General features: G+C 42.4%; 1 protein-coding gene across 4 annotated transcripts in view; it reads left to right on the top strand.

Moving 5' to 3' along the window:
• PTPRT (protein tyrosine phosphatase receptor type T) overlaps window positions 1–13,891 on the top strand; it is a 489,384-nt gene that overhangs the window by 452,816 nt on the left and 22,677 nt on the right. For all 4 annotated transcript variants that reach the window (XM_059480540.1, XM_059480539.1, XM_059480538.1 and 1 more), the window contains 7 exons: window positions 3,458–3,534; window positions 4,443–4,479; window positions 5,721–5,818; window positions 7,543–7,659; window positions 8,964–9,118; window positions 11,813–11,948; window positions 13,089–13,238. In XM_059480540.1, the coding sequence (XP_059336523.1) occupies window positions 3,458–3,534; window positions 4,443–4,479; window positions 5,721–5,818; window positions 7,543–7,659; window positions 8,964–9,118; window positions 11,813–11,948; window positions 13,089–13,238 (770 nt within the window). The remainder of the gene's footprint in view (window positions 1–3,457; window positions 3,535–4,442; window positions 4,480–5,720; window positions 5,819–7,542; window positions 7,660–8,963; window positions 9,119–11,812; window positions 11,949–13,088; window positions 13,239–13,891) is intronic.

Genomic DNA, 13,891 nt, shown 5'->3' with positions numbered 1-13,891 from the left:
CCCTGAGTGGGGAACCCTGGCAGGCAGTCGAGATGAGCTGTGTAATGTTTCGGTGGCGAAAGTTGTGTGAGATTAATCCAGCGCTGGTGTCAAAATGAGACATGGAGAAATTGCAATGATACTTCAAATGATCACTAATGGGAATTTTGACAGGAGTTTAAAACAGTAACAATTTTGTGCTAAAGTGGGAGCACAGAGCTTTTCAGTGAAATTCTTGTCATTTTTGAAGTCTGTTTTAAGACCAATTTTCAGTCAAACTACTCTTCATATAAATTTAGAGTTCTGCTAACTAGCAGAAGGAGTGGAGTAAGCAGGGAGAAATAAAACCATTTACACATTTCTTAAGTTTTTTTCTATTTTTTGTGGTCCTGAATGCAACTTTTCCTTTTTTTTTTTTTTCTGTTTACCCTTAATTTTTAATATTTTTAGAGTCCATTTTCAACACACAGGGATATAATGTCTGATAAATTTAGTGAAGAGTTGAGCAACACTTTCATTTCAGTCTGCCAAGAATTCTGTGTCCTTGGCTAGAGGAGTCCAGTGGATAAAGAGAAGAATCAGAAATAAGTTTTAACCACTGGGAGAAGAGATAATAAATGCATTTGCTGTTCTTTAAATAGCTCTTTAAAGTCTGTAGGCAAAAAACCCTAACTACAAGATCCTTACTACTAAGAGCATAATAATTTGCCTTATTTTTTTTTTTTAGTCAAATCCCAAAGTTTTTTTTGTGGAAAAAAGCGATTTACAAGTGAACTTATTTTATGAACTTTTATCCAGACTGTTCTCCTAAACTTTGGAACAAGGTTAAAGAAACCATTAAGACATCATTAATATTTTCTGTGCTTCACATATACACAGATTTTTTTTTTCTGCTGCACTGTTCTCACTTGGAAGAGCAATAAATCTCCCTCAGGAATTAATCTCATTTTAGTAAAATACGCAATGAAATATTTTGAATTCTGTCCTCTGAAAGAAAAGTTCAGCTTAAAGCATTTTTCATTTGGTCCCAAAATATGATTAGAACTGAGTGTCTCATTTTAAAAACAACAACAACAAAAAAATAGCATTAATCTTCAGTTAAATTTCTTCATCCTTTATGGTTTTTTCCCATATTTGACTTTTAAAAAAGGGGGGAAAAGGAAAACAAACCAACAACAGTTTTTTGCATCTTTTCCTTAGCCATAATTATCCATAATTGTCTGAAATCATGGAGCTGCTCTCAGCCTGCTTCCCAGGTCTTCCCCATCCAGCTCCCTCTGGATGTGTTTCATCCTGCCAACTTTAACTTTCTGTCCAAAGAGTGGCACAAAGTGCTGAAACTTAATTTTGATGTTTGGCTCCATTAAATGAAGAGAGGCAGGTGCTTCCTCCAGGGTTATTCAGAGCTCTCCAGCTGCAGACATTGTCTGTATCCCTCATTAAAAAATGAACCTGAAATCCTTTTCCTCTCTCATTGGGGATGTTTTTGGTCCCATCATTTTTGGTCTCATCATTTTTTGGTTGTTGCAAACAGCATTTCATGTTGTTGCAATGAGTTGAGACTTCCACAGTGGTGTTCTCTTGGGAGGAGTCAGTAAATGTTCCCCTCCCAGGCATTTGCTCCGGGGTTTGCTTTTTCTTTGCTGTTGTTCCATGTGGCTCCTAACAAGTTTAGTTTGCTGCCTGGAATTGCAAGTGTGAAATTGTCTGCGGGAGTTTCCCTGTATTTCACCCACATGTCCGGTTTAATCAGCTCTCTGTCTGTCTCTGTGAATTGCTCTAAGTATAAATTCTTTTGTTGTCTGTCTAACCACATGATTTACTTCCACTCCTCGTGCAGCTGCCTTGAGTGCAGGTAATTGGGAACATCAGCACTTAGAGAAATATTCCCCCTTCCCTGTGTCCACAAAGGTTATATTTATTAATACAAATATAACAGAGCTTTTGATGGATTCATGTGCAGAACCTTCTTTGAATGCAGATATAGGATTTGATAAATGCAGCAATGTGGTTGTGGGGTTTTTTTTAGGTGTGTAAATCTCACCCAATGGCTGAACAGGGTGGAATCATTCCTTTACATAGCCAAATGAATATTTAATATATGTCCAAGTCTTGGTTTTCAGAACTGCTCCCACATCTGTCTTCACAATTATTATCTGATTCTACATTTAATTAAGACATGACTAAACCCCTTTTGACTGAGTTACTGCAGAATCACACCTCATATTTTTATGTTTCATTGCTATGATTCTTTTTAATTGAATGTAAATCATGCTCAGGCCTGTGTTCTGCAAAGTGCTGCTGAACATTAATGCTGCTCTGACTGAGAGCTATGCTCCATAGAGCTGGTAGGGAGGAAATAAACTTAATGGACTCAATATTATACTTCTTTTAAAAAATCATTTAAAAACGAGCACAGCATGGCCAGCAAAAAAATCATTTAAAAACGAGCACAGCATGGCCAGCAGTGACCCCCATAACCCAGTGGCCTCTGCCAAGCAACTGGCCCTTAGAAGCAGTTCTGCAATTAACTGCATGCCAGGGCTGGGATTGCCAGAGCAAATCACATCAGCAGCCTGGCTCTGGAGTATCTCCTGTGACAGAGCCCAGCACCAGCTGTTCCACAGAAAGATCAAAATATTCCCCTGGTGGAAAATCATGACATAATCTGCCCGCTGGGGTCGTTCCATTCTGCGTCTGAGCTGTGGAGCATGCTGGGAGATGGAAAGATTGATCTCTGCTATTTATTGCCTTATCTAAAGTAACTTTGAATCTCCTCAAAAAGATGAACCGTTCTGATTTTGTTGGTTTTTTTCAACGCTGCCTCGATGCCATTTTGCTGCTGTGGGTTGCATAAAGGAATGTTGCTCTGATTTAATTTGTATTTCCTTCCAGTTTCTGGGTTTTTTTCCATTTCCTATTTGCAGATATATCTTTTATATCTCTGTCTATTTAATTTTATATCTCTGTCTATTTATATCTGTGATCTATTTAATTATGTCCTGGTCTTGTCAGTTTTAGCTCTTGCCTCAGTTTCCATAGATCAGATGAAGCCAAGGGAATTTGGAGCTTCCAAGCAGGAAAATGGTTTTTTTCATGGAGATACACCTTGCAAAGATCTGTCCCAAACCAAGTGACATTTGTGACCTGTCTCAAATCTCCGTAAGGATTATGGTGACAGAATACAGAGCATGACTAAATTAAGGATCTAAACATCACATCTTAAACACAAAACAAAGGGCTTTTAGCAACAGGGATACATGTGATGCTATTCCATTGTTGATTATTGTAAGTATTCAATTATTCAATTACCATGGTGGGATTCTTGAGGCCAGGAGTTGCCCTTTGTGTGTCCCTTTCAGCTCAGGGTATTCCATAATTCCACCACACCACCCTTGCAGGAGCCAGCAGACGCACCAGAGCACTTAGAAACTCCTCTTTATCGTTACTGTCACTTCTTTTCCTTTCCTTCCCTCAGATGATCACTCAAGAGTGAGACTGCAGCTGCTGGATGGGGACCCTCACTCCGACTACATCAACGCCAATTACATCGACGTAAGGCTCCTGGACATCCCCCTGTGCCAAACCCTCCTGTGACAAGCCTGATTATGAATTTGGTGCCTCTGACACAGGGACAGGCTGTGGATGTGAGATGAGTGACAGCTGAACGTTGTACAAACGCTGTGTTGTGACAGGGAGAAGGTTCTCAGTCTCCAGTTTATTTTGTCTGACCAATCTGGGCAGATGGAGATTTCCTGTGTTTGACAGATCCACCAGCAGAAGTGGGACGTGGGCTTAGATGATGGATGCAGAAATCAATATCAGCCCCTCACAATAGCATTAGTTGATATCAGAGACTTGCCAACTACTCACAAAGTTGTGGTGCAGAAGGCATGTATGTAAACAGATTGACTTTTTTAGTGTTCTAAAATGACATTGGAAAAGCAGCCTTTGTCTCACACACAGTGATCCAATCTATGAGTATTTCTTCAACACAGCTCTTAAGTCACAGCAAAAGGAAATGTTTAGAATAGTTTCTTGAAAAGATAAAATATGCCCTAGAATTTTCACAGAGACAAATTCATACCTTTCTTCTTTTCAAACAAGAAGATGCCATGTTTTGCCTATCTGTTTTCAGTGTTACCCTCAGGTAACTCAAGATTTGTGTTTCTTTGTGGAAATTGTTTGAAAGTACCCCATTCCTGTCTTATCTTTGGCAAGAAGAGATTGTGTTATTCATCTGAAAGAGATGCCCTTACTTAAAATCTCTTAGGGCCAGCCCCTTCATTCATTCATTCATTCATTCATTCATTCATTCATTCATTCATTCCATAACCAATTAATTATAATATATTACATAATTATACGCTGTCCAGGGGGCAGTGGAAAGTATCAAATCCCTGGTGGGCTTTGTCTGAGCTGTGATTTCACAGACACTCATCTATTTCATTTTTTTTTTCCAGGGGTACCATCGGCCTCGCCATTACATTGCAACTCAAGGCAAGTTCACTCTTGTATGTCTAAATATTTGTAAACCCACTTCTGGTTTACACTGTTGTAGGAGCTTTTTGTGGGGTGACATCATCTGTTTTGGGGAACATCTGAAAATTTGTTATATGGGTATCACTGAAGGGGTGTCAGGGACAGATAAAGGTGATACAGAGACTCCATCATCAGAAGGCATGAAAAGACACTTTATTATTAGAAATTCACAGTTCTTATAGAAACAATTGTGGACCTAAGACCTGATTGGCCTTTAGGAATCTTCTCTCACCTATTGGTCAAGAAGGGACAGCTCCTTCTTGTAAACATCTTTGACAAACAGAGATTGCCTGCCAGGTGTAGAGATTGAGATAATAATTGTTTTAATTCTGTCTCTGAGCTTTCTCACAGCTTCCCAGGAAAATCCTGGGAGAGCTGTGTCTCTCTCTGCTCAGAGGATATGTGATTACTACATATGGGCAAAAGAGGGAAGGATATAGAATTTTCCAAGATCTTTATGGCACTCAGAGTTAAGACCTCAGCTGCAGGAATAGAAAATGCCACAGACTTAGAGGTGGCAGCACAGCCTAGAATGTGTCATTTGTGCATGAAATATGAAAGGACAACTACAGGGGACTCTGTGGGTCTTGGGTTTACCCTGCTTGAGGAGGGCAGTGTGAATAAGCAGCGACTGATGAGCCTTTGAGGGGAGCTAGTAAGAAATGCATTTGAATATCACCTTCTGTAAGTCACCTGAAGAGTTTCTGATAAGAAATAAGGTCAGGGAGAGGCTCTAGGCTGACAAACCTCTTGTGGGCACTGGTTGGTTGGCTATTGGAACCTGAAATTTTTATGGGGGAAGCTTCAGAAAAGAGCTAATTTCTGCATGTTTCCTTCCTCCTTCATAATTAATCAGCATTGAACCGTGAAATGGTGTGCTGCATCAGGTGTGAGTTACAGCACAGCCTTTATACAGCTTCAGTGTGGGGTACATCCTTGTCCCATCACACATACAGTTACCTACTGGGGCCATCCTTCTGTTGCCACCATGGAACCTCAAATAGCTGCTGTGAGGAAGGGTCTGACCTCCCAGAGAGCTCAGGCTGTGCGTGTCTGTAACCCTGAATGGCACAGGGATGCTCTGAGAGACAGCAGGATCCTGAGGGAGCAGCACAATGGCTGGAGAGCAGCTGGAAGGGGTTATTGGCATTCCATGCACTCTCTTGAGATGTCCTTTTTTGTCTTCTCTCCTGCCCCAGGGCCGATGCAGGAGACAGTGAAGGATTTCTGGAGAATGATTTGGCAAGAAAACTCTGCGAGTGTTGTCATGGTCACCAACCTGGTGGAGGTGGGCAGGGTAAGGTGCCACTGCCAATGTGTGAAACCAGACCAGGGCTGGCTTTAACACAGAGCTGCTGCTCAGGAGAGCTCAGCAGCACAATGCCTTTTGCTTCCTGCAGGAAGGGAATTAATTCAGCCACTCTGGGTTTTGTAGTACCTAGCTGCTTCCCTTCTAGCCTAATAAGGATGGTGTTCCTGCTGTAAGTCTGGGCTTTGGCACTGTTATACACATTTGTGCTAGCTCAGAGGCTGTCTCCTTCCTCAGTACAGAAGGAAAAATGTACTTCTGTAATAGTTATTCCTTGTCTGATGATTTGAATACACCTCTAAAAATCCAGAGGAGGGAGGATATGTGACTGGTGCTCCAGCTACCAAAAGACCTCTTTGCATGAGAGTCCAAACCTGGAGTTCCTGAGGTCACTGTTCCTGGGCGTTGAGGTTTTTGTGGATCCTGGGACCACCCAGCAGTGTTGGCCTCCTAAACAGCCACCAATTCCCTCTCCTGCACTGACCTGGAGCAGACATCCCTGTGTCAGCACAAGGCAATTCCCAAAGCCCATCATGGGGCCAAACAGGGATAAATCAAAAGGTGTGGGCTGGACCTCAGGAAATAAGAAGGCAGGATGTCTGGGGTGGCTTTTCCCAGCATGGTTTTTGTTTTAGAGATGTTCTCAGCCAGAAACAGGAGTTCTTAAAAAAATTTGTCCTGATGTTTGTCACTTTCCATTGCTTTGGTACTAAGAAAAATTTAAATTCTCATTTACTCAGAGCCATTAGTAATTCAGCTGCTTTGTGTTTGATTTCCCTTAGATCTCATGGTTGAATGCCAGCTGCTTCTGTTCATTTATTACTATTTATTCTATTTTACCTTCTACTGACACTTCAGTTCTGAATAAATGCCTCTGTGTAAAAGAAAAAAAAAAAACTCAAACAACAAAAAACCCACAACAAACCTACATTAATCATATTTAATATTTATAAAACCCCTTTCAATTATGACTGGAACTGGAACATGAAGCCTGCTTTGCTGCAGCTAATTGCTTCAGGTTTAGGTATTGTTCCACTCTTCATGCTAGAGCATTTAATAACCTGATAGTCTTTGTTAGCCTAAATATCCCTTCTGGAGCTTCACAGCCTTGCTTTTATTTCTTTTTGGTGGTTTTGCATGTGGCACCTAGAACTGGCTAAGCTGGGATACGTTTACCTGCTCAGGAGATTTCTCTCTTGAGCTTTCGCTGAAGCCTGTCACAGCTGGTAAAATGCCAAGTTTGTGTCCACATCTGATAAAGAAAGCTCAGAGTCAAACAAATTTAGTGTCTCAACATGTATCCCACAATCCCCATGAACTGAAATTCTTTGGTTAAACAGAGAGAGGTGAGAATTACAGGAGCAGTAGCAAAGATTTTTCTCAAAAGGGATGGTGGTGGTGACTGTCAGGTGTTCTGTACATCTGATATGGGCCAGACATGTATGGAAATTCAAAGAAGATTTAAAAAAATAAATCTAAATGCATCCTTTGCATTTGTATGGACAACAAAGGGAACATTAAAAGAGTCCTGCCTGTGGTTTCTATGTATGGTAAAGGAATTTTGATCTAATTTATACAGTTAATTTTGGCAACTCTGCACATCAGAAAAAAAAACAATTTTCATTGGCTCCGGCTTGAAAGAGGAGGAAAATGTAGGTCAGCTGTGACTCAAGTTGAACTAGTTCCTCTCAATATTTTCCTTCTGCCCCCAGGTGAAGTGTGTTCGGTACTGGCCAGATGACACAGAGGTCTATGGAGATATTAAAGTCACATTAATTGAGACAGAGCCACTGGCAGAGTACGTCATACGCACCTTCACTGTCCAAAAGGTAAGGAGGTCTTCAGGCAGCTGGGCTTGTGACACACTTCATTTGTGTTCAGAAACTCTGGGAAGCACATCCAGAACGCTCTTGGAGGTGGGAGCTGTGTTATTTGGACAGGCTTCACTTCAGCAAACTCAGATTTTTGACAGGCATTCCATTTTTGGACAAATGATTTTACAGGAACATCTTGATGCAGCCACGAAAGTAGAATCCACAGTGCATAAAGTTTAACTGCATCCAAAAGGCAGCAGATAGCTGATGGTATGCCAGGAATAATAACTGCCTTGTTACACAGTGGCAAATGGCAGAGGAAAAAAGGTACCACTTAAGCTGATGCCAGATAGGGTCCCCTTTCATCAGAAATGAGAATATAATAAGAGCAAGAGTATAAAAACTACCCCCAAACCAGCAGGATTTGGAAGATTTTGTTACTTGTAATTAGAAATTGGAAGTCTAAGTGTCAGAGTATTCCAGGTCTGTCCAAATTACTTTCCAAACACTCAGTAAGTGGTTTTAAAGCCTTTCCAGAATTCTTGCTCAATGAACTTCAGTCACACTGGGAATATTGTTTCAGTTTTCTGATACATCAACTCCATATTTCATTAAATCATTGAAAAACTTGGTGGGAAATGCTAATGCCAAAATCTGACAGGCTAGAGGAGCTGCTGCTGGATTCCACCCACATTTCCTGTACTATGAAACACAGCTGACCCAGTGTTGTGGGTTACTCTTTGCAGGGCAGATGAAGGTGTTATTTTCCAACAACATGATTTTAAAGATGTGTTGATACCAACAACTTGCTTTCTCTAGAAAAGATGGTTCTGGGTACCAACTCCTGCCCTTTTCACTGCCAGCAGCATCTCAAACTGAGAATTTTTGGCAGCAGGTGGCAAAAAATCTGCTGTTACCTGGGGCATACCCACTCTTGGCATGTTCATTCCCCAGGCTCTTGCTTCAATGCCTCAAAGAGGATTTAAGAGTGAATTTGTGCTGGTTTATGGCTGTAGGTAAACCCAGCCATGGAGTGCTAGGGCTGAGGTCACCCTGATGAGGTGGGTGTGAGCTCTGAGACCACAGGTTGGAACTGAAAACCTGTACCCACCTTCCCAGCCCTGAGGTGAGTGTTACCCACTGGGAGCTGGAATTTGGCTGGAAATGTTCTTTAGAGTGAAAAGCAGCTTGGGACACGTTTCCATGCATAGTGAGAGCTCAGTGCTCGTTATCGCTCTGCACGAGGGAAGGCAGCAGGGAGCAGGATATGCTGACTGGAGTCTGATGGGACAGAAATAGAGGCTGTGTTGTCTCCTCAGAAAGGCTACCATGAGATCCGGGAGATTCGGCAGTTCCACTTCACCAGCTGGCCGGACCACGGCGTGCCCTGCTACGCCACGGGGCTGCTGGGCTTCGTGCGCCAGGTCAAGTTCCTCAACCCCCCCGAGGCAGGACCCATCGTGGTGCACTGCAGGTAGGCCTGGAATAAACATGCATCACCTGTCATTCCTAACTTTGTTTCAGTGATCCCTGTTGGATTCTATGAAATTAGAGGGTTTTTAGGAAATGGTTAAAAAAGTATAGGCTTCAGACTGAAGTTTTGTTAGCATTGCAAATACAGCAGAAAAGTTTCTCAAGCAGTAGAGCATACATGACAAATAACAATAGGCCTCTGTAGAATTGGCTTATGGATGGCAACAAGGTTATTTAATGTATATCTTTAGAAGGTTAGCATGAATAGAGCTCTGTTCTCTGTCTCTTATGAACCAGTCTTTGTTTTAACTACCATTACGTGTGTTTTATAAGATTGGATAGAATGCTTGTCAATATGTGTTGTTCTACCTATGATTGGCTGAAATCTAGACTGAGATGGTTTTATGTCATCTTGTAATACTCTGCTTTCCCTGACATTCCCTGTGGATCAGCGAGCTGTTAACATCCCGTCTCCATTGTCTAACAATGTCCTGAGACTGATGTGCTGAAAATAAAAAAAAAAGCTCTTCACTGGTCTGGTTTGTCCAGTGTTGTCCATATCTGGACGTAACTGCCACGGCAAGTGGGTTCTTTTGTAAAACGTGAGTTCCTGACCCTTGCAATCCCCACCTGGTATCAATTAATTTCCTTGTTAAGCTCTATTCACAATGTATGATCTTTGCTAACTACATTTCTAACTTAACCCCTTGATTCATTTAAGCTCTTAATTAAAATATATCGTTTTCACTATTTCACTTGCATTCCTAGCTCAGCCCCTTGACTCATCACCTGGAAACAAACATTTTTCTTCCCTAAAGTGGCAGATCTGGAGCCAAGCTGGCATGAGTTGGAGATGATGGGAGTAGGTCAGCATTGAAGGCCTCACCTGGTCTGGTGGAAGGCGTCCCTGCCCGCAGCAGGGGAGTTGGAACTACACCATCTTTAAGGTCCATTCCAACACAGACCATTCCATGATTTTATGGTTTTATGGTCTGAAATATTTGTCTGGCTGAGCCTGGCTGACAGCCCTTGGGCACCTTGGCTTCCTGAAAGCCCAGGAGTTGGGTGAGAATCTCAGATTAAAAACTTCCAGCTAGCAAAATTCCAGTGGCTTCCAGCTGGCAAATAAAAGGAGTTAAATTACTTCAAATTCTACAAAACCAGAGTTTGGGTTTGTACTAGCAGCTGTGTCTGCAGGGCTCTGGGTATGTGTGAGCTAAAGATGTGGCTTGAGCACAAGGCTAGAGAGCAGAGCTGGCTGTCCCAAAAATCTCACCCCTAATCCATTCCATCCACAAGGAACTGCCTCTAGTTCCCACTCTGTGTCTTGAGAAAGACAGAAAAAATACATCCCACAACTACTTTAAAAAGGAAAATCAATTAAATCTCATTTTTTCTAAGCAGTTTTGGATTGGGTGGGTGTTTTGTTTTGTTGGATTTTTTTTTTTTTAAGCAAGCAGTGAGTCAGTTTTATAATCAAGTAAAGCTAAGCCTGAGGAGTTGGCAGAAGAGATTTCATTTACAGCTGAGGGCCTGAGTTTGCTGCTTTGGTGCCATGGTATGGGGCTGGCCCTGGAAGGTGTCTGAACCTGACTCATTGTCACCAAGGAAGCAAGGAGAGATTTTTCATCCTTCCCATTTTAATGAATAAATGCCATTTCCTCTACGTTATTTATCTGCTTTTGAATTTTAATGAGTTGCTTTAAGTGGTAATTACCAAATTCTCCCCACTGATGCCTGGCTGGATAATATCACTGTTCGATATTTATGAAGTGCCAGGATCCTCTAAATATAGAACTGTTAAAACTATTTGTTAAAATTCTGAAAAGCTGAGAGATAAAGGGAGAGGAAATGCCACTTATTCATTAAAATTCTGCAAATGAAAAATATCTTCTCACTATTCAGCAGTTGATTAATCTGGTCCATTAATTTATGGTCATTCATATCTCCTTGCTTTCGGCTCTGGTGGAGTTTTCAGTGCAGCTGAAGTTTCCTTGGTTTGAGCAGAGTTCTGCTTCCTTCAGAGTAATGTGAAGAGACTTCTTCTCTCTCCATCCTTCACACCTAAGCAGCTTGGCTGATTTCCCAGAGGGGAAGGAGGACACGATGACAACAGAGTTTTGCAGGAGATGGCCCCGTTCTCACAAGCAGTGGGGAGCTCTGAGCTGAAGGGTTTCAGCAGCCTCCAGCTCCTTTCTCTGAGATTTACAATCCATAACTTCATGACTTCAAATTACCCTCCTCAGGATCCAAACTCCTCAGGATTCCAAAGGGAAAAAAAGTGTTTGAGGTAGAGGACTGAGCTCCTTGCATCATGCCCACGGGGGTAAATGTATGCATGCCTTCTAGAGAGTCCCAGGGAAGGAAATTTCTGGAATTGTGTCTGTTTGCAACCTGGAGGCTGCTCTCGCCTGTGTGATGAGAGGTGTGCAGGTGACCTGACCTGTGAAATTATAGTGAGTATTTTTGCAATATTTTGTTGATGTTCAATAACACAAAGCTTTTGTTTCTGCTTCCCTTTCAAGAAGTACTATTTCCCCTCATTCTCTTAAATCCTACAACAGAAAAATGAATCCTGCAGGGATCAGGAGCAGCTCCCAGGAGGAGACAGCAGTGTGTGCTGCTGTTATTCTCTCCTCCTGCCTCTCCACAGCCCCTTGGTCACACAGATCCTCCTGTTTTTTATCTTTTGCAGTGCTGGGGCTGGGAGGACAGGGTGCTTTATTGCCATTGACATCATGCTGGACATGGCAGAGAACGAGGGCGTGGTGGATATATTCAACTGCGTGCGAGAGCTGCGCTCCCAGAGGGTCAATTTGGTGCAGACAGAGGTGGGTGCCAACAGCTCTCCCTGCTGCAGTGATGCTTTCCTGTCAGCTTCTCTGCCCAGCAATTCATGAAGCCAACACTGGCTCGCTCTGTGCCTTGATTATGCAGAGCTTTTGGTGGCCAGACATGCCCAGATTTTCACTGAATCAATTCACTGGCGGCTACTCGGGGCCTCCAAGACAGGAGGGCAAACCTTGGAGTTGAGGTCTGTGCATTGCTGATTAATTTTATTCTCATAGTAGGAAAAAAAGAGCTCCTGAAGCCTCTCATGACTCATTCATAGGAACACTGCAGGCCCCAGTAGTACCTAGTGTGTATCAATTACAAGCTAAGCAAACAAGATGTCTTTGGTTCAAGCTTTGGGTGCTGATTAAGCAAGGTGCTCCATCACACAGTGTCTGGCAGCTGCACAGACTCCTGTGGAACTGTTATCCTGTTGCACAGGTTTTATGCGTGTCCCTTAACCCCTTCCCTTCCTGAGGGACAGAACAGCCCCCCTGGAACAGACAGGGGCTGTTAACTTTGTTGGACTTCCCATATTTCATTTATGGAAAGAGTTTTACCCAGAATACCCAGAATAAACCTGTTAGTTCTGTACCATTGTGCCAGAGAAAGCTAAATTGAATATTATCAAAAATTTCTTCATTTAAAGGGTTGTCCAGCCCTGGCACAGCTGCCCAGAGCAGTGGTGGAATCACCATCCCTGCAAGGATCTAACAGACATGCAGATGTGGCACTTGGGGATATGTTCAGTGGTGAATTTGGCAGTTCTGGGCTGTACCCAGTGATCTTAGAGGTCTTTTCCAGCCTACACAATTCTGTGATTCTCTGGTGTTGTTGGAGGTGACCACTGCCTGTGGACAGAGAGGCTTTACACCCTGATCTCCTCCTCAGCCCACCCCCATTTTGTCCCAACATTCCTGAGAGTGCCAATTCCCCATTTTCCTTGTAAATCCGAAATGAACACGTGAGACCTCACATTCAATGATGGCTGAAATATGCTCACAAAGCTGTCACACAGCACACTGTGTAATTTGTCTCCACGTGAAACAGAGCCAAATATGCATATTGGGCATGACTTAAGAAGAAACAAAGAGTGATATTTCATGATCTGTGTTAAAAATGTGCTTTCAATATTTCAGGAGCAGTATGTGTTTGTCCATGATGCCATTTTGGAGGCATGTCTCTGTGGCAACACAGCCATTCCAGTCTGTGAGTTCAGATCCATATATTACAACATCAGCAGACTGGATCCACAGACCAATTCCAGCCAGATAAAAGATGAGTTTCAGGTAATTTCATATGTCTCAGTCACTGCAGTTGGTGCATTGAAGGTGTTTAATCAATTTCTGTGTGTTTCTTTGTGATTTCCAGCAGAGCAAACAAGGGGGACACTGAGCCAAGGTCTGATTTCAGTTGGTTTTTGTTGTTGTACTACTGGGTCAGGCAGAAATTTGTTTTTGAGCATGGACTATTCAGCCTTCAGCAAGGAAAAAATTGTCCTCATCACTCCAGTAGAGCAAGGGTACTAATTTTCACACATAATGTTGTACTTATTTTAATGAGTATTGTGTTGTTCGTTTCCTTCCATAATTTATACAGAAACATTTATGCCTCAAGGTGCCTTATTATCCATTCTTGTGGCTCATATGGTGCTTCCAAGCTTTGACAATCAACTTGTTGACAACCTTCCATACAGGAGAGAGAGGGAGCTCAGTGAGAACTATTTTGGCTATTGCTAATTTTCAATTAAATGTGAATGAATCAGTTCACTGCAGTTGTTTTGCCAGGTACCTGGTGATGACACCCAAAATAATGGACAGCAGAACTCACAAGTGCTCCATTAATGCTCTTTGCCCGGGACAAGCAACAAAATAGGGGCCCCTCCTTTGTTTCCTGTCCCTGTTGCTTATCCCACCCTGGTAAATGGGCTGGGGACACTCCA

This window comes from Ammospiza nelsoni, chromosome 12, assembly GCF_027579445.1.
Source record: "Ammospiza nelsoni isolate bAmmNel1 chromosome 12, bAmmNel1.pri, whole genome shotgun sequence".
Classification (NCBI taxonomy): Eukaryota; Metazoa; Chordata; class Aves; order Passeriformes; family Passerellidae; genus Ammospiza; species Ammospiza nelsoni.
Note: the sequence above shows the minus strand (reverse complement) of the source record. Positions and strands in the feature narration are given on the sequence as shown.